Source organism: Xyrauchen texanus, chromosome 6 (assembly GCF_025860055.1).
Source record: "Xyrauchen texanus isolate HMW12.3.18 chromosome 6, RBS_HiC_50CHRs, whole genome shotgun sequence".
Classification (NCBI taxonomy): domain Eukaryota; kingdom Metazoa; phylum Chordata; class Actinopteri; order Cypriniformes; family Catostomidae; genus Xyrauchen; species Xyrauchen texanus.
Genome location: NC_068281.1, coordinates 5,187,489 through 5,213,843, shown reverse-complemented (window position 1 = coordinate 5,213,843; position 26,355 = coordinate 5,187,489). Strand labels below are relative to the sequence as shown.

The 26,355-nt window shown below is 37.4% G+C and overlaps 1 protein-coding gene across 2 annotated transcripts in view; it reads left to right on the top strand.

The window, feature by feature from the left end:
- Window positions 1-1,984: 1,984 nt before the first annotated feature.
- LOC127645652 (dual specificity calcium/calmodulin-dependent 3',5'-cyclic nucleotide phosphodiesterase 1C-like) overlaps window positions 1,985-26,355 on the top strand; it is a 73,991-nt gene continuing 49,620 nt past the window's right edge. The window contains exons 1-2 of one of the 2 annotated variants that reach the window (XM_052129327.1): window positions 1,985-2,224; window positions 7,571-7,597. In XM_052129327.1, the coding sequence (XP_051985287.1) occupies window positions 2,124-2,224; window positions 7,571-7,597 (128 nt within the window). In that variant the 5' untranslated portion in view covers window positions 1,985-2,123. The other variant, XM_052129328.1, reaches the window with a different exon arrangement.

Sequence of the window (26,355 nt, the reverse complement as noted above, 5' to 3'; positions counted from 1 at the left end):
CTTTCATAGGTCAAAATAATTTAGTGGAGGTCTCCGTTATGTTTAATTTGACATTTTGTTTCTTTTAAAATTCCATAGGAAAATTGCAAATATAAAGTAGGTTTGCAAATGTAAAAAAAAACCTTAATGATCATGAACATCATCGATGTTTTCATTAATGGATGAAAATGAACAATGTAGAATTAAAGAATGAAGTGTGGAACAGCTTGAAACTCAGACTATTTATGCAAAGTTTGAGAATTTTGACTGACCAACCATTCTAATGCAGACTTGAAATCGTCAACATTGTCAATTCTTTACTATAGAAAGAAACATAAAAATGTGAAACAGCTATAGACTTTTTTTTAATTTGAAATTAAGTAAAATAATTACATGCTGTGTGAATATAGTTTTAAACATACCACTTCACTGGTGATAGTTATTGAACCTGCATTCACTCCTTGCGAGAGGGCCGACGCTGGCCAAATTGATACCCCATGCTGAGCTCAGCGATCGTTGGACGGGGATTTTGCGAGGCGTGGTGCAAAAGTGCAGGCACGAGGTGATCGTCTCTGTTCCGCGACAACTACCATACTACTCATAATATTTCTGGCATAGAAACATATGGCTGAAATAGTAAGAGTGTATTGTAGTATACAATTCTGAACACAGCCAAAGTCTTTTTAGCAAGTCAGTACACTCTGCAGCCAAATTTGGTATTTGGGCTTTGTAAACAAGTGGTATACAATTTCAGCTCCTATCTACTTGAATGGGGAAAGACCAAAAATTCTAAAATGGTTGGTCAAGATTACGATCAAAGAACATGTTTCAAATCAGCAGTAAAATCTGACAACACTGGTATCATAAATGGTGCTACTTTACCTCAGATTACTCTAAAAACTGAAATTATCCCAGCTTCTATAGCTAATGCGCATGAGCGTTCTTGAGTTGATTAACAGGCAATGTCTGTATCTAAAAGATGGCTCTTTTACCTGTAAGGCGGGACTTCCTTTCTACATCCGTTGACCGTTGGGAGTTCCAATTGCTCCCATTCATTTGAATAGAAGTGACCCATCTCTGCTAAATAGTCTCTGACTGGCATGATTATTACTGAATGCATTTGTGCTGAAATCTGCCCTGGCCCTTTCCTTGAATTCACCCAGTGAGATTGAAGCGTTAAAAGTTACAAAAACTGGCATGTGCACGACCACGTGTAAATTTAGGACCGGGGTGTAAAAAAGTATCATGAATATAATGCTACAGTGCAAAAAAATATTAGCATTCCAAAATGTAGACTTAATTTTTTTTATACAAAATGCCATTTCGTATTTTTTGTATTGATTTTGGGTTATGTCCAGAACATTTTCTTGGCGGATTTCATGAGAAATCCCCCTTTTATCATCTGCCAGGTGAAAATCCATAAATCCGAGCGCTTAGAAAAACAATAGCACACCACAAAATTTGCGGTACCATACTGGTCTGTAGCGCAATCAATGCAGGATGAGATATTTTGGTCTTGGAAGAAATTTTTGAGTTCATATTGAAATTTCTGACTTTGGATTGCAGACACAGTTTAAGAAATTGTTGAGATTACTTCTGAAACTCTATAGCAGGCACATTACAATGGTCTCTTGTCATGATCAAAATCTGAGAAGCAGGAGTCTCCATTTGCTCTCCATTTAATTTTATTGATGTCTAGGAGAAGCAATTTAGACATTAAAGAGAACTCATTTGTGATTTCTCTTTCTTACCTGAAAAGACACAGTGTGTCATTATTGATCAGGCTGCAAATTGCCACTGGTGGCTTTGGGCTGCCTGCATTGCCCCTCCCACCAACACTCATGAAATCAGAAGTCTGGGTTAATCTGAGCTGCTCTTCTGAATGAGAGCGCGAGACAGAGAGAGAGAGAGAGAGAGCACGAGCAAGAGAGAGAGAGTTCGAAGTCAATCGTACAACACCGCAGTACCCACACATACACACTCCCATGCTGAAACATGGAGCAGAGAGCACAGACATCGTGAGGAGGAAAAGGTAATGGGGGTATGACGACTGCAACGTCCCACACACAGCTGAACTGAAGAGGGAACTCTGTCTCTCTCCTCCTCATCATTTCTGGGATTAAGTTTTTTACCACCTCAGAATCATGGAATCTCCAACCAGAGAGATAGAGGATTTTGAAAGCACGTCACTCAAGTACCTACAGGCAGACCAGATTGAGAAAATTTGGCTCAGACTCCGAGGACTGTAAGTATGATCTCTTCACTAGATTATCTTGTGTTATGTGTGTACAATATGTGTTATGTGTGTGTCTGTGTGTGTTCATAGTTTTGAAGACAATAACAAAAGATCAGGTCACTTTTTTTACTTCCCAAAAGAAAATAAAAAAAAATAAGAAATAATATTTTTCATTAAGAAAATGTAAATTTTAGGTCTAGAATTTTTTTTTAGATTTTAGAATTTAAAATCAGCATAAACGCAGAACAACAAATATTACCAAATTAAACAGGAAGTTTGAAAACTTTACAATTTATATAATGGATCGTTAATTTATGCATAAAGTTCCAATGCCAAAAGAATATTAGTTGTCCTAATATATTGCTTAATTATTATTATTTATTTTTTTATGTTGTGGTGATGTAGACTGTGACCCTTACATATTCTTGATGGGTTTTGTTACATGAGATTAAGCAAAGAAAAATGAATGTCTTCAAATGAGCCTCCATCATAAGTATGCTTTAAATTACTGTAAATGTTAAGTGTTGTTTTACAGTGATTATTCTCACTTCATTGTGGTATTTTCAAATTATATCCTCCGACATAACGCAGAGCTGGTTGCGTTTTATTTAATCAGCTACAAATACTAATCAAATCTATGCTAAAATGACTCCCATCTGTAGACCTGAACTCATTTCTTAATGTCAGTCAGTTTTTACTTTCACTCTGGCTGTTATTGGATGTTTGGAGACTCTTTAGAAGTCTCTTATTGCCCCAGGACTCAGTGAATGAAATACAATTTCCTGACTATGTGTGTAAAATGAAAAGAGGAGGGACAGACTGAGAAAGACGAAGAGAAACTGCTGAATGAGTTGAGGGCATGTTTGTCTCGTCTAGTCTCCGGCAGAAGATCGCATTAGTCTAACTTTTCTCTCTCGACACCAAAAAGTCAACAGGAAATTAAAAAGACCCTATTTACTTTCTTAAAAGACATGCCCAATCTTATTGTGCATGATTCATCTCTGCATTTTGTTAAAAGAAAATAAATGTTTGTTGTCGGAATCTCTGATCAAAATGTGACTTGCTCCGCCCCCTGTAACAGCATTCCTTTTTGGCTGACATCATTAAACGCTCTTACACATGTATTTCATTGTAATTTTACACAAAAATGACAATTAAATACATTTTAAGATTTACACATTTCAATTTCATAACAAAATTCCATCAAATGAATTGGCTACATCACTCTAGTCTCTCCTCCCCACCAATAGCTGGTGTGTGGTGGGCGTTCTGGCGCACTATGGCTGCTGTCGCATCATCCATATGCTATGTAAAGCGCTTTGAGTGCCTAGAAAAGCGTTATATAAATGTAAGGAATTATTATTATTAGAGGTCGACCGATATTGTTTTTTTCAGGCCGATGCCGATCTTTTGAAATCCTGGTCGGCCGATTTATTTTGGCCGATATTTGGCCGATATGAGCATGTTTTTAACCTCTTATTTGAACCTTTTATTTGAAAGATAAAATGTAACACAAATAATTACTTAAGATAGACAAAATTTCTCAACAAATACATTTATTGAACACTTGACACTTAAATTAAAAATGTATAATGTAAAAACATATTGTATAAATAATGTATAACAAATATATTAAATAAACAAAGCAGGTGTTACGAACTGCTCCGAGACACGAAGGTTGAGAACCAAATGCAGATTTAATTAAGGGGCAATCCAGACACGTAATCCAATATTCAGAGCATCCAAGAGAAGCACAGGCATAACTAGGGATGGGTATCATTAAGGTTTTAATGGTATTACTATCTTACCGATACTGTTTATCGATCCGGTACTTTAACGGTATTCTTAACGGTTCTTTTTGTTATAATATATATATATATATATTACACAAAGATAAACGTTATATAGGCACAGTGGTTTAAGTTCAGGAAGGTCTACTAACATTACTGTTCAGGTGTGGTCTAAAAAGAAATCTAATAATCTAGTAATCAATTGTAAAATAACACTGCATAGTTTATCATAGATAGATTAATGCTTATTAATGCAGAAGTTATTCATTCAAGAGCTGTAAGTGATTTTCTCTTTGCCTTTTGTTATAGTAATGGCTCAATCGTCAGCATGTTTATTAGGATCCTTCCCCTTTAAGACCAAGTCTAATAGGCTCCTGATGCAGCATATTTTCTCCCAACTATTTCCATAACTACGTCCATTTAAGACATAAACTGTGTTTAAGTGAATCTCCAAGCCGGTCGTTTAGACATATTTGTGTGTATATTTGATCGTTTAGACGCACACATGAAACCCAAAGTGGCCTATACTTTGCTTGTCTCGTTGCGGTGTGTTTCGGAGGGCGCGCCGCCTTGGGAACTGTATCTCTTGCGCTCTTTTTATTATTAAACGCGTCCCGCAATTTAGCAACAGTAGCTAGACTGCATTTTACAACAATCACCGATCGTGCTGATTCTGACGAAGTTTGAGTTTTAGGGAGAAATGTCAGTGCACCGCTGTGAAGGGAAGGAAGTTGTGCTAGACAGAATGCGGCTTATGTATAAATATTATTTTTATAATCTTTGGAAGGCGAAATCTAAAATAAAATCAGACTAATAATCACAGATCTAATCCAGGCTACGTTTGAATGTTTAGTTCTGTCACTCATTAAGCTGGGCTCGTGTTGGGCTCGTTTTGTGCTCGCTGTGGCACCGCGTGAGCGAGTTCTCTCTATCTCCCTCTCTCTCTCTCTGACTGCGAATAGCTAAATTGCATCACAGACAAATGGTTTCATATTATTATACATAGAAATGGCTGGCGATATAAAATAACTTTCTCTTTATAGCAATAAAGAATGTATTTTCTTAATTTCTCCAGTACCGACAGCAGAACCGATAACGTCCGAGCTTACCAAAGCCAGTCCTTCAATAGCCTATAGTGCGTTGGTATATTTTTATTATTTATTTCTCTGCATTGAGTGACAACCCTCTCAAATATAAGACACACAAACAGAACAAATAAAAGTCTCAGATTCACTGTCTGTAATTGCAAAATTCTTGCTTACTTATTGTGACATGATAGCAACCCTTCTGCTGTGATAATGCAAATTCAACTACGCTATCAATATCCAAAGTAGCCGAATGTCATGTCGCGTTTTTTCTTGAAGTTGGCAGTAACATATCAAAAGATTTTAATTAAATCTAAAGAAGTTATACAAATTTAACCTTTACTGTTTTCTCCAAGGAACTTAGCTCCTTCCTTAGGCACTGGATGAGGTCTGCTCACTCTGCTGGAAAATGACTCTAGGGGCAGCGTGCGTCAAACACGTGTTCCACAACAACACTAGGCTGCCCACAGATGCGCCTGCCTAATAATCGGCTTGATATACTTGGATATTGGCCGATGCCGATTATGTAAAAAAATGCTAAAAATCGGCCGATTAATCGGTCGACCTCTAATTATTATAAATGGCATAGTCGTTAATAAAATAACATTAATTTTTATTAATTAAATTTGGTAAAAAAATTCACTTTGATGGAATTTTTTATGAAATTGAAATGCGTAAATCTTAAAAATAGGCTCAAATATAATTATTTTTTGTGTGTATTTTCACAATTCCTGATGGATAAAATCAGGCGGCTGTGGCTCAGGTGGTAGAGCGGGTCGGCCACTAATCGCAGGGTTGGCGGTTTGATTCCCAGCTCACACGACTCCACATGCCGAAGTGTCCTTGGGCAAGACACTGAACCCCAAGTTGATCCCAATAGCAGGCTAGCGCTTTGCAAGGCAGCTCTGCCGCCATTGGTGTGTGAATGTGCATGTGTGTATGGGTGATCGGGACACAGTGTAAAGCGCTTTGAATCCCGCTATGGTTAAAAAGGCACTATATAAGTGCAGACCATTTACCCTTCATGGAACACTGGAGTTTTTTTGTTTTGTTTTTTTTTTTTTCCTCTGAATAGTAAAGCTGATCCATGTTTGCTCCTTGTATGGACTACTTTATAATGCTTTTATAATGTCTGTTATGGAGCTTGACAGTATATATCATCCTACAGTTTCATTTTATGGAAAAGAGCAACATAACCATTCATCAATAATGGTGTATAATATAATGGAGGGCCAAAAACAAGTGCTGTTTTTGCTATAATCACATCACTCCCTTCAATTAGTTGGGATTGTTGCCCGTCTATAGGACAGTTTTCAGGATGCTAATCTGTTTTGCAGTGTTTTGGGCATGTAGACACAGCTGTATCTGTGGATGGTAAAGGTTACTGCACTGGGTAAATCTGACCGCATCAGCTTTAATCTCACAGAAGCTTCAAACATGCACAGATGTCATCCTCGTATGTATGCGCACAAACATTAAGAGGTTATTCATGTGCCCTTGTATGTATTCGACAGCTTAAGTGCTTGAGGGAGTATTCAGAACTGTGTTTAATGACACCCAACAATGACAATTCTGTCATTATTTATATTTACTCAACCTTCTTGTTGTTCCAAACCTGTATTGACGCGTTGTATATTTATTTCTATGCAATAGAAGTGAATGGTGACTGAGACTAGTCAGTACCTAACATTCTAAATAACATCTCCTTTTGTGTTCTTCGGCAGAAAGTAAGTCATACATATTTGAAACAACATAAGGGTGAGTAAATAATGACTGAATTTTAGTTTTTAGGTGAACTATTTCTTGGTTTCTTTCAGAGAACACAGTGAGAGAGAGAGCAATAGGAGGAGTTTCCTTTTCATACAGTGCAATTTCAGGCACCACCAGTGATACAGTGTCTCATGGCAGAAATGACTAATGAATGGGCAGCTGTGATTTTATTTATTTTTTTCTTCTTTTTTTTCTTGTATGTGCTGAATAATTGCTTCCCTGTCCTTGTGCTGTTAATGGCCTTTAGGGAGAGACACGTATGAGTTGTTCGTGAAACACCATAAAAACATCCAGTATCAGAGGAACCAAACAGCATGTATTCAAGCTCATAAAGGCTGAAAAGCCTCAATGGATCACAGAACACCTTATACATCCTTTACTGAAAAACTGAACAGATTTGATTGATTATGTCTTTAAAGTATTGCAAGATATTATATTATCAGAAAGGGTGTGAGTTTGCGTGTGTTGAATATGTAGAAACATCTCCGTAAATTCTTGCACAAGATACAAACCTAATTTAATTAACTAAATAAATATAGATTTTCCTGAACTTTTATATGTGTGTGTGTGTGTGTGTGTGTGTATATCTATATATGTATATATGTGTAAGACACCTTGTTTGTGTGTGTATTATTGTGTAATAAATGAATCACAAATAATTGTGGGAGCCTAATGCAGGTTTTTAACATGGTGTTTCTGTTTTAATACAGGAGGAAATACAAGAAAACTTCACAGAGGTAAGACAGTGAAGATCTGCTGCATGCTGAACTCTCTGCAATCCGCTCTGATACCCACAACTGTCTTTTAAACGCAATAAATCAGACTTCCCCCAAGAATTTGTTCTTGGACTTCCTGCTGGAAAATCTAGGTAAAAGCAGCTAAAAGGAGCTGTTTTCTAGCTTGTTTAGGTGGCTGACAAACTAATCAGGAGCTCATAATAAGACAACCAACATTTATTAACAAAGTAAATAGGTTTCTAGTTACGCTCTTTTTTTTTTTTGTTGTTGTAAAGATTTATGCATTTAATAAAACTGATGGAATTTTGTCATGAAATTTAATCAAAATCTGTGAACAGTTTCACAGTTCAATTTGATGGAATTTTGTGTGTGTATATATATATTTCTGTATGTAGAGTATACACCGATCAGCCATAAACATTAAAACCACCTGCCTAATATTGTCCCCCTCATGCTGCCAAAACAGCACCAACCCTCATCTCAGAATAGTGCCAGATGGGCTGGTTTGAGTATTTGTGTAACTGCTCTGTACAATTGTGCTGAGAAGAATATAATCTCAGAATGCCATTCTGAGATGTGGGTTGGTGCTGATTTGGCTGCATGAGGGGGACCTACACAACATTAGGCTGGTGGTTTTAATGTTGTGGCTGATCAGTGTGTAAGGGCTATTGATTTAACCTGTCAATATTCCTTATTACAGTCTGGGGACAGTATGCTATTTTGTGTATAATTAATCACACTGAATTGACTGGTTAAATCAACAGACCTTACACACCGATCAGCCACAACAGTGTGATTAATTATACACAAAATAGCATACTGTCCCCAGACTGTAATAAGGAATATTCATACCATAGGAGCAACTCAAGCTTGAAATACCACCTGTTTTCAGCAAGGGGCAGTAAGAAAAACTCCAGCTGTATAGGCAAAGCGCAGCTTTAAAGAGAAAAAAAACACCACACTAAGCTTGACACTAGAGACAGCAGGTTTAGAATATGTCCATGCGTTCAAACACAAATATAATCTGCAAATATTTATATATGCGATTAATTTAAATAAATTAGAAAATTATTCACAGCGCTTCACTTTTTCTACATTTTGTTTTGTTACAGCCTTATTCCAAATTGGATTACATTCATAATTGTCCTCAAAATTCTACAAACAATACCCCATAATGAGAATGTGAAAGAAGTTTGTTTGAAATCTTTGCAAATTTATATAAAAAAAAAGAAATTTATAAAAGAAATAAATCACATGTACATAAGTATTCACTGCCTTTGCTCAATACTTTGTTGAAGGACCTTTGGCACCAATTACAGCCTCAAGTCTTTTTGAGTATGATGCTACAAGCTTGGCACACCTATTTTTGGGCAGTTTCTCCTATTCATCTTTGCAGGACCTCTCAAGCTCCATCAGGTTGGATGGGGAACGTCGGTGCACAGCCATTTTCAGATCTCTCAGAGATGTTCAATCGGTCTGGGCTCTGGCTGGGCCACTCAAGGACATTCACAGAGTTGTCCCGTAGCCACTGCTTTGTTATCTTGGCTGTGTGCTTAGGGTCGTTGTCCTGTAGGAAGAGGAACCTTCGCCCCAGTCTGAGGTCCAGAGCGCTCTGGAGCAGGTTTTCATCAAGGATGTCTCTGTACATTGCTGCATTCATCTTTCCCTCGATCCTGACTAGTCTCCCAGTTCCTGCCGCTGAAAAACATCTGCACAGCATGATGCTGCCACCACCATGCTTCACTTTAGGGATGGTATTCGCCAGGTGATGAGTGGTGCCTGGTTTTCTCCAGACATGACGCTTGCCATTCAGGCCAAAGTGTTCAATCTTTTTTTCATCAGATCAGAGAATTTTGTTTCTCATTGTCTGAGAGTCCTTCAGATGCCTTTTGTCAAACTCCAGGTGGGCTGTCATGTGACTTTTACTGAGGTGTGGCTTCCGTCAGGCCACTCTACCATACAGGCCTGATTGGTGGAGTGCTGCAGAGATGGTTGTTCTTCTGGAAGGTTCTCCTCTCCACAGAGAAATGCTGGAGCTCTGTCAGAGTGACCATCAGGTTTTTGGTCACCTCCCTGACTAAGGCGCTTCTCCCCCGATCGCTCAGTTTGGCCAGGCAGCCAGCTCTAGGAAGCTCTAGGAAGCCTGGTGGTTCCAAACTTCCATTTAAGGATGATGGAGGCCACTGTGCTCATCGAGACCATCAATGCTGCAGAAATGTTTCTGTATCCTTCCCCAGATCTGTGCCTCGATACAATCCTGTCTCGGAGATCTACAGACAATTCCTTGGACTTCATGGCTTGGTTTGTGCTCTGACATGCACGGTTAACTGCGGGACCTTATATAGACAGGTGTGTACCTTTCCAAATCATGTCCAATCAACTGAATTTACCACAGATGGACTCATATCAAGTTGTAGAAACATCTCAAGGATGATCAGTGGAAATAGGATGCACCTGAGCTAAATTTTGAGTGTCATGGCAAAGGCTGTGAATACTTATGTACATGTGATTTTTGTTTTTTATTTTTAATAAATTTGCAAAGACTTCAAACAAACTCCTATCACATTGTCATTATGGGGTATTGTTTGTAAAATTTTGAGGAAAATAATGAATTTAATCCATTTTGGAATAAGGCTGTAACATTAACAAAATGTGGAAAAAGTGAAGCGCCGTGAATACTTTCCGGATGCACTGTATATATATATATATATATATGAATAATTCTTGTCCCAGAAGAACCGACTATGGGTTTTGGAGTATTGTGACTTTACAAGCTTCAGATCGAGTAAAGCTGGTATTACCCCTTCCATTTATCAGAATTACATGGCAACACAAACCGCAGAGAGGGTGACGATGGTGTACTGCGTTTGTATTCAGTATGTGGCAGTCTGCATCAAAAAAACATCTGTTGAAACAAAAGTGTATCGGCCCGCGCTGAGCACTCTGCAATTACGAGTGAAAAGAGGTGGAGAGATGGATAATAGACAGCAAAAGATGTTAGGAGAGCCCGTGCTGAAAGATAACGTAAAAGAGACCGAACGAGAGAGAGATGGATTATCCAGGTCTAATATTAGAGTGAGAGTGGGTTTAATTGGGAGGGGGCTCAGTGGAGACTTTCCTCAGCTAACAGAGGGAGGGATGACTTCCTGCGCAGCTCCACTCTGATTGACAGCTCAGTGGGAGTCTGGGTAATTATGGCAGGCTAATTGGCTGCAGAGCATTCTGGGACTCTTTCATTACAGACGCAACAGGACAGCTACAAACACATGTGTGATTGTTTGCACATGGGTAGTTGACAAATGGCCAAGAAAAAGTACTTTTTTTGGAAAACATAACTTTTTAAGAAAAAATACATATATTTATGGAGTATGAAAACTGTAGTTTCAGAAAATAGTAGTGGTCACTCATTTTGTCAATGACTTCACATATTTTTTTTCACGTTTTCACTCAACAGTACTGTAAATGTGTCCTATGGTGTGACATTTAAAAAGTACTAAGAAATTATATTCAATAACATAAAAAAAAATACTTGAGAGAATTGTTCACATTATTCAAAAATGTTTTTATTAAAGTGCTATTTATTTTACATGAAAGTACTAATTAGAATAATTTTCACCATGAATAGATGAACTTGATAAACTTTTCCCTACAAATGTCAATTAGACATTTTCGCCAACCTTACAAAACTGTTTGAAATTGTACCCATATAAGAGGAGATATTATTGTAACTCCCCTAATGCCAAACTTGACTCTTTTTTTAAAAGATATTTTAAAATAAGTATATTTTTCTGTTGTTTTATGTTTGTCACACCATAGGACAAAACGTCACACCAAAGGACAAAGATAGTCATTGCATAATGTGTCAGCATATATAGTGTTTATTGTAACAATTATAAAGGAGGACATTTGTTTTTATTTTTCAGCAATATAAACTGTGCAAAACATATCACACCAAAAGTAACTTTGATACTTATAGATCCATCAATAAGAAAGCATTGATGCTTATAATATCTTATTATAGGTAGTGATTTAACATATATCTAATTTATTTCTCCTCGGCTGTTTTGAGTAGTGATTTAACATACACTCACCTAAAGGATTATTAGGAACACCATACTAATACTGTGTTTGACCCCCTTTCACCTTCAAAACTGCCTTAATTCTACGTGGCATTGATTCAACAAGGTGCTGAAAGCATTCTTTAGAAATGTTGGCCCATATTGATAGGATAGCATCTTGCAGTTGATGGAGATTTGTGGGACGCACATCCAGGGCACGAAGCTCCCGTTCCACCACATCCCAAAGATGCTCTATTGGGTTGAGATCTGGTGACTGTGGGGGCCATTTTAGTACAGTGAACTCATTGTCATGTTCAAGAAACCAATTTGAAATGATTCGAGCTTTGTGACATGGTGCATTATCCTGCTGGAAGTAGCCATCAGAGGATGGGTACCGGTGGGGTCTTCTGCTGTTGTAGCCCATCTGCCTCAAGGTTGTGCGTGTTGTGGCTTCACAAATGCTTTGCTGCATACCTCGGTTGTAGCGAGTGGTTATTTCAGGCAAAGTTGCTCTTCTATCAGCTTGAATCAGTCGGCCCATTCTCCTCTGACCTCTAGCATCAACAAGGCATTTTCAGCCCACAGGACTGCCGCATACTGGATGTTTTTCCTTTTCACACCATTCTTTGTAAACCCTAGAAATGGTTGTGCGTGAAAATCCCAGTAACTGAGCAGATTGTGAAATACTCAGACCGGCCCGTCTGGCACCAACAACCATGCCACGCTCAAAATTGCTTAAATCACCTTTCTTTCCCATTCTGACATTCAGTTTGGAGTTCAGGAGATTGTCTTGACCAGGACCACACCCCTAAATTGAAGCAACTGCCATGTGATTGGTTGATTAGATAATTGCATTAATGAGAAATTGAACAGGTGTTCCTAATAATCCTTTAGGTGAGTGTATGTTATCTGTTTGAAATTATGATAGAATATAGATTAATGGATCAACAGAGAAATTAATGTAATGTATACTTAATTATGAACTCATGACCTACTGTGTTTTCCCTACAAATGTAACCACTTATTAATTTCTTATAAAACACAATATAGTTTATTATTCTGTAATAACAAGCTTATTATGTAATATTGTTGAACCTGAACCTCACACAGGTCTATTCTGATACTGAATAATAAGCAGTCATTCAGTCACTCAGCAAGATCCCTGAATTATTTTAAGATGTATATGGCAACATTTCAGTTTGATTTACTTTCTCCATTGTTCTCTTAGGATCGCATCCTTTCTCTGTGGATCCTTTTTAATTCGCTCCCTATACTGTCTGGTCCTCTCTTTTGCACTCATCTCTCCCTCAGTTCTTTCTGTTCTAAAAACGTTAAGTAGCATTATAAGTAGTAGCACTGTATTTATGTACTTTATATTTGTTTATAGTTGTTACATTATACATTATAGTTGTTTTAGTAACACTTCAGAAAATTTTATGTAGTCTCCAAAAAATGGCAATAAACATACAAATGTAAGTCATTATTGAATTTAAAATCATCAAAACTGGTCAAAAAAGAATGAAAAGTATGTTAACAAACTTTATCTATTTGTTTTAATAGCTTCTTAAGGAGGTCTTGTCCTATTGTGTGACATCTGTGTCCTGTGGTGTGACAGGCCAAAGTGTCACACCAAAGGACATTTCTGTCACCAAGGACGTTTGAGCTTTTGTGGCATGTTAATAACCATGCTAATGCTAGCTGAACTGTCATTAGCAATTGGCATGATACATTTGCATAATATTATATAGTCCTGCTTTTAAAAATACAAATTTGAATTAAAAAAATTAATTTAGGGGTGTCGCACCAAAGGACAAAAAACTTAACAACTTCAGTGGTCTGAAAACATAGTTAAATATTTGAACAATTCTGAGAGAAATACTTACCATGTGCACTGCTCATGGGCTTCATAGGGGTATTCAGTCACATGACCTTGAATGGTTTCTTTCAAATAAATGTAGTTGTCCATGATATTGCCCAACTTAATATCAGGTTATTGCATAACACCAAAGGACATTTTTTTCTGTGACAAACTTTATGAAATTCCTACACTTTAAAAAATGTATGTATAGGAAAAGTGAAGACCACTTAGTGAAATAGACACTTGCACAATTATGCCAGGAGTGTCCATTAAGATTTTTAAACATTATTTTCTTTATTTATAAAAGTTAATATTTATGAAATAATTTTGTCTACCGTCACACCATAGAATGATTTTGAGATTTGGCTCAAAGTTGTAAAAAAATTAAAAATAACTCTGATATTAAAACAACAAATTCATGTAAAACAAGAAAATGTTTAAACATTTACAGTATTCTAAATGATGAAAATGTGAAATCATTTATTTTTTTTCTTCTGTGACGGTGAAAAAGCCACGTCACGTCAACTACCCACATGTGCATGGACAAACACGCAGAAAATGTTGTAGAGGATTAGGGCTTTAGGATCTTCAATTTGAAAAAAGGTTTCCCACCCTTTTTGTCCCTTGAAATTCCAGGACTTTTGTAGTCATATGTGAATGCTAGAAACAAATAAAAATATATATATTTTGATTTCAGATACAGCAAATTGTTTGTGAACCCTTTGTGAACGGTTTCAACCAATTCATTGAAAAGAACCGATTCAAAGGAATGATTCGCTCATCACTGTGGCTTACAAGCAAGTTTTACACAACATAAGAGCATGTACTCTTGCTGATGAAGTATTTAAGAGGCGAGTAAAACTAGAAAATGTACATTCACGATTGGAATGACTTTTAATATTTGCTAATTTCCATGACTTTTCCAGGCCTGAAATACACAATTTCAAAACACTAGAATTTCTAGCATTCCCATGACCCTGGGAAACCTATGAAAATTACAATTAAGTATTAATCTAATATTTCATAAGTGAAGATATTGAGGAGTTATTATCAGAATCAAATTGTGTTGTCTTTATTTTAAGGGATTCAATAGATAAAAATCATTAAAAAAATGTTCCAGGTTCAATACAAATTAAGCTCAATCGACAACATTTGAGGCAAAATGTTGAGTACCACAAAAAGTTATTTTGACTCATTCCTTTTTATTTATATAAAAAAGGTGACCAAAACCTTAATGGTTACAGTAAGGCACTTAGAATGGAAGTGGATGGAGCCAGTCCATAAACAATCAAATGCAGTGGCGGCTTGTGCATTTTAAGTCTAATGGGGCTTTTCCACTGCACGGTACAACTCTACTCTGCTCAACTCGACTCTGCTCGCTTTTTGGGGGTTTTCCGCTGTGGATAGTACCTGGTAATTGATGCTTTTTTTAGTACCACCTCGGTCGAGGTTCCAAGCGAGCCGAGCCGATACTAAATGTGATATCAAAATCCTGCAGATCACTGATTGGTCAGTGAGAATCGTCACGACCAGCACCACTAGATTAACGACAGCGACATCAACCCGCTAGTTTTAAAGTTAGCAACAGCGATAACAATATAATTTGTTCACGGGAATTTCGAATTGTGAAAAAAGAAATGGCTGTGCGCAAAACCACGCCGTGGTCAATAAACGAGTTGCAGACGGTACACTCATTAGCGATGAGTGAAACGAAAAAGTGTCTCTGGAAGTGTATCAGCTGTTAGCTGCACACAGCTACCACCGGACCTACCAACAGTGTAGGGGAAAAGTAATAAAAAACTTAAGTGACTACAGAACCATCAAGGAAATGTGGAAGTGGTTCAACCAAATGGATGCTATCTAGATCGGCAAGCAATAGGAGGGAGAGTGCCCTGGACTCCACAATGGAGGATGGTACGTTAACTCTATATTCTGCTTGAAAGCTTCACTTTATTTAGTTGACCAGCTACTGGAAAGCTTCTAAAACAACCAGGCCAATTTAACTGTTACTCTTGTGTAAAATCACCATGCAACAACTGCTTTATGCTGCACAATGAGCTAGTAGCTAACAGCTAACGGTCATGTTATTGTTTTGGTTAGTTTGTGTCACGTTTAAGATGATTTTATGGCAGTAGAGGCGGCGCAACTCTGACGATCAGCCTATAATCCCAACCATGTTGAGATGGCACTAAACTGCAGTGGAAATGCAAGATTGGAAACGTAAAGCGAGTAGAGTTGAGGCGAGTCGAACCGTAACGTGCAGTGGAAAAGTGCCATAAGCAATCAGTGCGATTCTTGCCATTAAGAAAACACACACACGAAAGCCAAATCCAACGAGGTCTAATACCAGGAAAAAGCCATTTAATATTATTTGTGATGCAAAAGTTGTTTGCAATATTTTTGGTTTCGTAAAGGGTACTGTTACTTTTCAAAACTTGAACCGACACTGAATGCTCCAGCCAGCCTAATTTACACTTCGAAAACTCCTGGTGATGGCATAATGCTAAAAACACTTACCAATTTGCTTGAAGTGAAAATCAGCCCTCCTTTCCTGTTTACTTCTCAGGTTTTTAAATCCATACAGATCTCTTTCTCAATGGCGATAGCAGAAGTGATGATACCCGACTCGTCAGCTATAGATCTTGTGCTCTTCGCTTTCAAATTATCTACATCTCTTAAAACGTGATTGTGTCACTCAAGGCCAGCTAGAAGGTCTGACTGGGACATGTCCTAAAGATCAAACCCACCAAGAACAAATAAATCAATCAGACTGGCTGCTGAATCTGACAATCTGACTTTAGCTGCCTATTCACTGCACTGTTGAGAGATTCAGTAGAAATTCTGAAGGCCTGACGGTGTGGAGCTCAGACTCACGCACTGCTTTGGATAAGGAGCTCGGCGATTGAAAATACATAGGCAAAAAGGTAAATGAACATGATGTATTTATTAGGCATGTTAGGCCAGCAGAGAAGAATTTGGCCAGTTAACAGTTAAATCGCCCTCCACATGGCTAGAGTTGCAGAAAGCGTCACAGAGGGGCGATTTTAAAAAAAAAAGCAGGAGGTGTGCACAATAAACATTGAAAACATGTATTTGGAAGAGAGAGAAAAAGCTTGCAGTTGCTTTGATAGCAGAAAGTAATAAAAGGACTCCTTTATGTTTAGGTCGAAGCGTTTTCTTGGTGAATTTAAATGAGTTCAATAACAGCGGTCTCTGTTATTCGTAAACGATAAAGTAATATATAAAAAGAAATTATGAGACATTCAATGTCTCTTCACAAATTTGGACCATTTTTTATATTTCTTGTTGCTTAGCTCTCTCAAAGACATTATTGGTGAATCAAAAACGTGTTTGAAAAACACTTAGAAATGTGACGTCACTTCATAGACTTCAATGTATTCTGCAGCGCTGACGCGAGTCATGTGATGACCATTAACGCGTATAAATATCACCCACTTTTGCACATTAATCATTGCTCTTCACAATCACAAAAGTAACCGATTATGGTTTAAAAATGGCGAGTATGGATCCCTGAAATAATTTTCTTTTTTCATGCATTTATTTATTTTGTGGAATCTGACAATCTTTCATGGCACACTAGTGTGCCGCAGCACAGTGGTTGGGAAACACTGTTCTACTCATTAATAATTACATTGGTGATGTGTGGATTGAAAACATTCTTATTCCATATCATATATTAGGGGAATATGTCATCATTTAAAATGTTAGAAACCAGAATGATGTCTTGTAATAAGGAGCATCGAACTCAGAACATTCCTTTAATCGTGATTAATCTAATATGTTCCTGTTGTTGGCTTAAAGATACTCTGTTTAAATCTGGTCTGCTTTATGTTCCAATCTCATTTCCTGTTTCTTGCAATTGCCCTGTAAAGCCATTAAAATTATAATCTATCTTATTCATATCTTTAAGAAATCACATAGAACAGAATGTAACAATTGTCACATCAGGTATACGTTTTAAGAGTATTCAGTTTAAAGTATAGTTCACCCCAAAATTAAAATGCTGTCATCATTTACTCATCCTTATGTTGTTCCAAACTCATATAACATTCTTACTTCCAGCCATATACGTTTTTGAAAAACATGAGGGTGAGTAAATGATGATGGTTTATATATTTTAGGTGAACTATCCTTTTAATGTGTTAAATTTGGTGGCACTATTTTGTGTCAAAATGTCTGAAAGGTGGCTGAAGAACAGAAGTGGCTGAGGTTCAAAAAGCCCCTGTACCTGGAGATCAGTCCTTTGTTTTAATATAGACTGTAAATACAGGATAATAATAAATGCAGCATTAATTGGTGCAGATTATTAGAGTGGTGGCTGCAAACTCTCACAGAGGGTAAAGAGAAGAGCGTTGGTCTAATTCAGTTCTGAAACACATGCATATAAATGACACCAGCAATCACACACACACTTCACATGAGCTCTTAAAAAACCACTCGGCTTCCCTATTGACGATAAGACTCTTCAACATTGTGTGAGTATGTGCGACATACTAGCAGATTTCTACTAGCAGGACACGTTTGATGCATGCACAGTACAACTGCTTTGTGCGACTCTTTTAGTACAGTCAATGCCTTTCTACCCTAAACTTGAACTCTTCCCTAAACTTTAAATCTAAACCTAAACGATAGTGTCGCAGAAACAAAAAAATGCAATTGCCGAAGCCACCACTTAATTTTGTGGTGCTTCTATGACACTTTCGGCTCTTCAGGTCTCGTACCCCTGTCTTTGCATCATAAGCGCAACGCTCTATTTGAGCTTCTGTACAATGTGCAAACATTAAAGGGATAGTTCACCCAAAAAAGAAAATTCTCTCATAATTTGCTCACCCTCATGCCAAGATTTAGAGAAGAATATCTCATCTCTGTATGTCCAAACAATGGAAGTGAATGGGTACCAAGATTTTAAAGCTCCAAAAGCTTATAAAAGCAGCATAACTGGTGGTTAATTGTTTTTAAAAGTGATAAGTGTGGGTAAGAAACATCAATATTTAAGTCCTTTTTTTTACCATAAATCTCCACTTTCACTTTCTTGTGTTTTTGTCAATTCCACCTACTGGGCGGGGAGGAGAATGTATAGTAAAAAAGGACTTTAATATTGATTGGTTTCACACCCACCCCTATTATATAATTTCTGACAACTTTGATTTAACCACTGGAGTTATGGATTATTTTTAGTCCGCCTTTTATGTGCTTTATGGAGCTTCAAATTTTGGCAACCATTCACTTGCATTGAATGGATCGACAGCGCTGAGATATTTTTCTAAAAATCGTTTTGTGTTCAGCTGAAGAAAGAAAGTCATACACATCTGGGATGGCGTGAGGGTGAGTAAATGATGACAGAATTTTCATTTTTGGGTGAAATGTCCCTTTAAATTAGGTTGACGTAGTGACTCAAACATTTATTTCAAAAGATGAAGGAAAATCCAGTGATATGACCCCTTTGAAGTATTGACTTTTTGTTGTTTTGTTTTGGCTTCTGTAACGTAACTGAATTTTTAATCTCTCTTAAAAATACAAAAATACAAAATCAGGCAATGCTGTTGCTTTCACTGGTATTTTCAGGTCTCTATATCATCCATGTAGTGAATCATTGGCACCATAAATCAAAAGCAGCACAGCCATAAACTCTCAATCTTATTAACTCTACAGCAGACTCCATATACAGTCGTCACCAGATTTTCACAGATGATGACTTGATTCACAATTTAGTATCTCTCCAGACGTTAATGAACCAGAGATGGGCATTCATGCCACTGTATTACCTCTCTGCCCTCCTGCGATAAGGTGCCAGGCATAGACAATCCATTAGACTGTTCATCAGCTGCTCAGGCATAGCCAGCTGGATCTGACTGAGTAAACTAACTGGACTGATATTGAACCGGCTGTGTAGCAACTATAAATTATTTACTGGAGCTGATGAGCATGTTTGAATGCGCGTGTGTGTGTCTGTGTGTGTGTGTGTGTATGTGTGTATGTGAGGATATGTCTATGTTTAGAATGAAATACCAGTGTACTGCCTTCTGCATACCACACAGTGGTACACTATCTACTATTTTTCATATAGTGGGGCGAACTTACTAAATGATTCTGCCACTTTTGGACATGTTATTTCAATGCAAAAATATGCATCTTATTCACTAACAACCTACAATCTAAAAAAAAAAAACTGTCCTCCTTTCTATATACAAAAACATTGGCTCAGTATAGATTGCACCTTATTCATATAAACTCTATTTATTTTATTGGTGCTATTTACCCCACCCAATAACAATTTGCACTATTAACGCCCGAGGAAAGCAGGCAGTATACTGAATTTTATTTAAAAAGAGATGATTGTGTACATTTTTGGTTGATTCTGGCATTCATCACATAATGATCAAATGATGGATAGAGCGTTATAACCTGGCATATATCCAGATGCACAGTGCAGTCAAGGACTTTTAAAGATAACTGACTTACATGCACATTTTGTACCATCACTGCTGGACTTCTGCATTAGTGCTGGTCTGCTATTGTGCACCTTATTAATCAAGCTTAATTGAGCTGTAAATAGAATATTAATCAGTGTGTTTTACAGAGGACCCATCTTCAAAATATTATGAACAGACATTCATGTAATTAGCCATGTGTGGGGAATTCATTTGGAAGTGAAAGTTAAAGTCATTAATCTAGTTTGCGGTTTCCTAAAACATTACTTTAAAGAAAGAAGAACTGTTTTTCAATGTACATTCAAGGAAATTGAACAGCCACAATTTGTATTATCTTGTAGAGGATAAAAGAGGGACTTTAATGTCATAGAAATCCAAATGTAAAATGTTTAATACAAGAAAGTATGTGTGCTATTACTTTTGTAAGCAAAAGTAATTTTCTTCTGGTGAATGATAAAACCAGTTGAAAAAAATCCCAAAATCCCACCTTTATTGAGGTAGGGAACTGAGCCATATCTAAAGACCAGCTTATTATAGAGACTAGGGAGTGGGCTCCTGAGTACGCCCTGGCAGCCACATTTAGAACACCCTAGCAACTGCATTGCAACAAGATAAAAAAAAAAACACTCCCGTTTTCTTCATACATTTTACAAATCTAGATATGCATCTTATTGGCAATCTGATTGTGATAAATAGTAAATAGAAGGCAAATTGCTATGAGAACAACATGGGTAACATATATTAATGTTCACCCAGGGACAGGGCTGGACTGATAATTTGGCATACCGGGCATTTTCCCGGTGGGCCGACACGCACTTTGGGGCCGATCAGGGGTGGAATGACCATCGGGAGAACCGAGCAGGCCAGTGGGTCGGCCGCGAAACGGGCCGAATGGGCCGCAATAAGCTAAAATGAGTCGGTGCTTTATGCCGAGCAGACCACAAAACAGCACCACTATATGCAGAAAAGGACAACGAACAACCCCCACCCCGATCAACTTTTGGGCCAGTTGCTATGTAAAATCCCGGTCTGATTTCTCTTTCCAGTCCAGCCCTGCCCAGTGATCTCGCGCTCTCTCTCTCTCTCACACACACTCACACACACACACACACACACACACACACACACACACACACACACACACACACACACCTGTCACGTGTGTTCAACACCGCTGTTGTGTGATTTGGGCAATTCACTTTTGGGCAAATGTCAACACAGAAACTCCATTTAGAATGAGTCACCGTATAGGCCGCAGGTCATTTTTGCCTCCCTTGACAGTTTTAGCTGTCATGTGCCGACAATAGAGATTTGATGAGTGTGACACAGTGGCGTGTGGCAGACAACATAAATAAGTTAGAAAAAAATCCCTTTACATTTTAAAAGGAAGTTGAAAAATAGGATCCTTTGTAATATTTTATTTGCAAAGCCTTTTCTTTTGCAAACATTACTAATTCAGTTTATTAAAGTAATAGTTCACCCAAAAATGAAAATTCAGTATTTACTCACCCCCATGTTGTTCCAAACCCATATGACTTTCTTGCTTATGTTAAACACAAAGTGTTTCATCAATACAATGGCAGTGGATTGTGACTTACTTTTTGAGCTTAAAAAAGTATCCTAAAGTGTTCATAATAATAGTAGTCCATGGGACTCGTGCATCATATTCCAAGTCTTCTGAAGGCATACAACATTTTAAATCAGTGATTTAGAAACAATTAAAATAAATAAATAACAAACAATGAAAGTTCAGGTTGAATGGCTTCAGAAGACTTGGAATATGATGCTCAAGTCGCATGCACTACTTTTAGATTTTAGAGTCCTTTTTTAAGCATTAAAGCGAGTCACCATTAACTTCCACTGTATTGAAAAGACGGTCCGCACTATAAATCATAACATCTCTTTTTTGTGCGTTTAAGAAAGAATGGGTTTGGAACTGCAAGGTGAACTATTACTTTTAAGTCCATTGTGTTGTTAAAGTGACATGCTGCTTTGAATTGGATAAATACATAATTTGATAAATAAATCAGGCTATCATAGAAACCTTTTAAAACGGCTTTTGCATCGGGAGTGCGCCAACGTCTTAAAATACTGCCGGCATCTCACTATGTTTTGGAACACAGCCACTGTCTCCATAAACACTTGGCACTTGGCTGTGGGCAGTGTGTGTGTGTGTGTGTTTGTGTGGCTACCAAGTCAGTCGGCAAGGAAACCCGTGATGTTTTCATCTCATTGAGTAATATGTAGATTTAGAGACCTTTCAGACATTGGATTGCTTTTATTGGATTACAGCAGGCGACAGTGTGACTAACTGACACTTGTTCGGAAAATAAGGGCAGAAGTATTTTACACCCTGTGTGCCAGTCTTCATCCATCTCTGGGCTATATGACACTCCAGTTAATTTAGTCACAGTGCAGTTGAACTATTCTGGATTTGCAGGATCCACAAGCATGTTTATAACCTCAAATCATATACGCTTAAAGGAATATTCCAAGTTCAAGACAAGTTACGCTCAATCGACAGCATTTGTGGCATAATGTAGTTCACCGCAAAAATTTATTTAATCTCTGCTTTTATGTATAAAAAAGCAAAAATCGAGGTTACAGTGAGACACTTTCAATGGAAGTGAATGGAGGTGGGTTTAAATGCAGAAATGTGAATCTTGTTATTTTATAAAACCAGTTAAATAACATTTTTTGTTAAAACTTGTGTATTATTTGAACTGAAAAGTTGTTTAAATCGTTGTCTTATGGTCATTTTAGTGTTGAAGACATTATGTTGTCATGGCAACAAAGCTGTAAAATTTTATATAACGTTACACAGAAAAGGTTAGTAAGTGATTTTATCACACCAAAATCAAGCTAACACACGTATTGTTTATGTCTTGTGCCTATACTTTTGAAACGGTGAGTATTTTAACGTTTTTTTTTAACCCTTCTGTAATGTTTGGGGTCAAATCGACCCCACAGCACAGAGGGGTTACCAGGATATCATGTTTGGGGGGGCATTTGGCTTGTTTGGGGGGGCAACATAAACAATTGAACAAATCGGCGCAAAATTAAACTATACTACACACAATCTGTTTTAGTGCATATCTTTTTCTAAGCCAGGAACCCAGAGATAGGCACAGGGCCCCTATTAGACTATAGGGCTTAAACTGGATTTTTGTTGTGTCAGACCTCACTCATCTGCTAGCGATGGAAAAATATGCACAAAACAATCCACTTTTAAATTGTAATTTATCATCAGATGCAGAGGCGTTTCCAGCATTGAAGGACATCCGGGGCTTAGCCCAGACAATTTTATTTTCACACTAGCAACCACTTCCCTGTAGTCCAAAGCTGGTGAGAGGGTATTCTTTGAGTTTTGCTCTGGCTGGGCCTGTTTCTACAGTTCCTAAATCTTCCACTCTAGTACTATCCTCAACATCCTCTCTCCTCCCTGAATCATCTGTGATGCAAAAGAACAGATACAGCACATAACTTTTTGCAAATCAGCTTCAAACAACTAATTCATCAAGTGCTACATATTTCAAATTGTGGACCAATACCATTAAAGAAAATGTATTGGGAAGAGCAGATCAGTGGGATTGCTCTAATATCTATCATGAGTCTTGAATTTTCATGTACATTAACATAAAGTCATCACAAAAGAGTTATATTATAGTGAGTAAAGTGAGGTAAAAAAAATATTGAATATAAATAATTTATATTTTTGGACATAAATAGCCAAAATGATGTATAAGATCCTAAGTTAAAGCAATACATGAATGACTTTAGTCTAAGTTCATTGACACACCATGGCATCAACTGTATATAATTCTCATCATCTCTATGAGAATAATTCATCTGTCAAAATCCTTTCATTAGGATCATTAGGGATAAACAATGTTTCACTTTTAACTTTAAAATAAAGTGACTGATTAATTGTTAGCAGTTTCCATGCCTGATTCTGGCACAGCTGCTGCTGCTGCTCCTCAGTCTGTAGCTCATCTTTGCTACACTCTACAAAACCATTTAATCAAATCAAAGTGTATATTTACTACAAACTAATATCACAAAACAAGTCACACATACATTTTATGCTAATGCTCATTGGTTATCCTTAGCGAAAACAACACCTGATAAACAAGAAAAGTACACTCCGAACGGGACTCGAACTGCGATCTCCGGCGTGAGAGGCGACTGCGTTAACTCGGAGCTACCAAGCTGCGTCAATCTACACAAGGAGGTTAGAGGCTACAACTCTTGAGGTTTAGCCTACTGTGGGTGAAAGCCAGCCAGATGATGATCTTAAGACTTTAAGGACAAAAACAAATGTGAATTCTTACCCACTGACTTCTTTCGGAGAAATCCCCAAAGCCTCATTTGCTTCATTTTTGCTGTCTTTCCTGCTAACTGCTGTTAACTCGCCACTAAGTAACGTTAGTTGATGTCAACGACTGTGCAAGCTCCTCCTCTACCTGCTGCATATTCAACAGAGAGGAAGAAACGGAGTCGCCCATAGGCTACCGACAGCAAAGAAACTTATTCTATAGGCCAGATTATGCCTTTGTCTATTTTTACAGGCTGTATGCAGTATGTGCAAAGCCAAAGCACAATGAAATAAGGCAACTTGTGATTTCGGGGGTTTACATAGGCTATTGTCCAGTTTCATATTTGTCAGTCAACTTTTCAAAATACATTCGGGGCTACACTCAAATCATTCGGGGCTGAAGCCCCGGCAAAATCGGCTGCCACCGCCTCTGATCAGATGGACAGATTATTTCTCAAATTCTCAGGGGAGGCAGAGCTTATCCTAGGGGACTGCCTCCCCCAGCCTCCCCCTAGACACGCCCCTGCCACAGCAACATTGCCATCTTTTTTTAATCTTTCTGACTTTTCCTAAATTTATTAGAAGAACACATAAATATGTAACTCACATGTTTCAGAGTTCTCAAAATCCCAGTACACATTTTGACCACTTTGGTGATGTTTGGGGTCATTTTAAGGTAGGCAACCTGGAAAAACGTACAGCTTTATTTTTCTCTACTGTTTTACATTTTCTTGCTGACTCACTCCCATTATATTGTGAACGTATTACAAAAGCATCCCTTACCTTTTATGCTTTAACATGAGTTTTTCTCTATTAGAGGTCGTTTATGAGCTTTTGGTCCTTTTTCTGTGTTTCGCATCACTGAAAACCTCTTTTTGACTAATTGTGAATGATTTATATCAACAGCCTTTTTCTAAAACGAAAACTAGCTATAAACTATAATGTTTTTATAAACACATTACTCTATTTTTCTTACAACCATGAATGAAAAGGCATTACTTTCAGATGCAATACACATATATTTACAAATACATTTTAAACTGTGCAAGGGACTATTCTCAATTTGTGTTTGGCATGCAACACACTATCAATAGTGCCACAGAAAAAGGTATACACATTTGATTTGATGCAAAGATATCTGATGGGGGATGGCACATGCCACCAACTCAGCAGAATGGGGTTGATATCAGGGTGCTGGAATATTTGGGAGCAACATGTTGTCTTCGCGTATGATCATGTTGACTGGAAAGGGAGATGTTTTCAATTGTATTTATCAATAAATAAATTACATTTATTGTAAAGCTAATTTGAAAAAGTAACTTGGTTATTATATATTTTATTATTATAGCTTTTTATTATATTTTTTCCTATTATGAAGGAAGACAATTTGTTATTTGAAAGCAACATAATAATGTGTTTATAAACACAGAAGGCCTACACTTATAAACATACATTTTACAACCATGAATACAGCCATGAATCAAAATGCATTGCTTTCAGATGCAATAAACATACATTTACACATTTTGCCCTTTCTTACAAGACTAACATATATTACTTAGTGCCACAAACTGAGCCTTCAAACAGCACAAAGTACTGTTTGTCAACACAATTGTGATTTTGCTGCTATACAAATAATTTCCCAATGCAAACTGGACATGTCTTATAAACATACAGTGCTGTGCAAAAGTTTTAGGCACTTGTGAAACATGTTGCATAGTGATGTCTTCAAAAATAATCCCATAAATAGTTTTCATCAATAATGTCATGCAAAGTCAAGTAAACATAAAAAAAAGCTAAATCAATATTAAGTGCATTCACATTTGCCTTCAAAACAGTGCCACCTGGTTTTTCTTGGTTGTTGGCAGATAGGATGTTCCAAGCTTCAGAATGCTGGAGAATTCACCACAGTTTCACTAAGTCTTAATTGCTTCTGTCTCTTCGTGTAATCCCAGACTGACTCAATGTTCAGTGGGTGGCAGGGCTCCCTGTTCTTCTATTCTATTCTATTTGCAAAAGGAACGTTTGGGAGTCTAAAGCTGAAGATATAAAAAGATATATTATTTTGATTATTA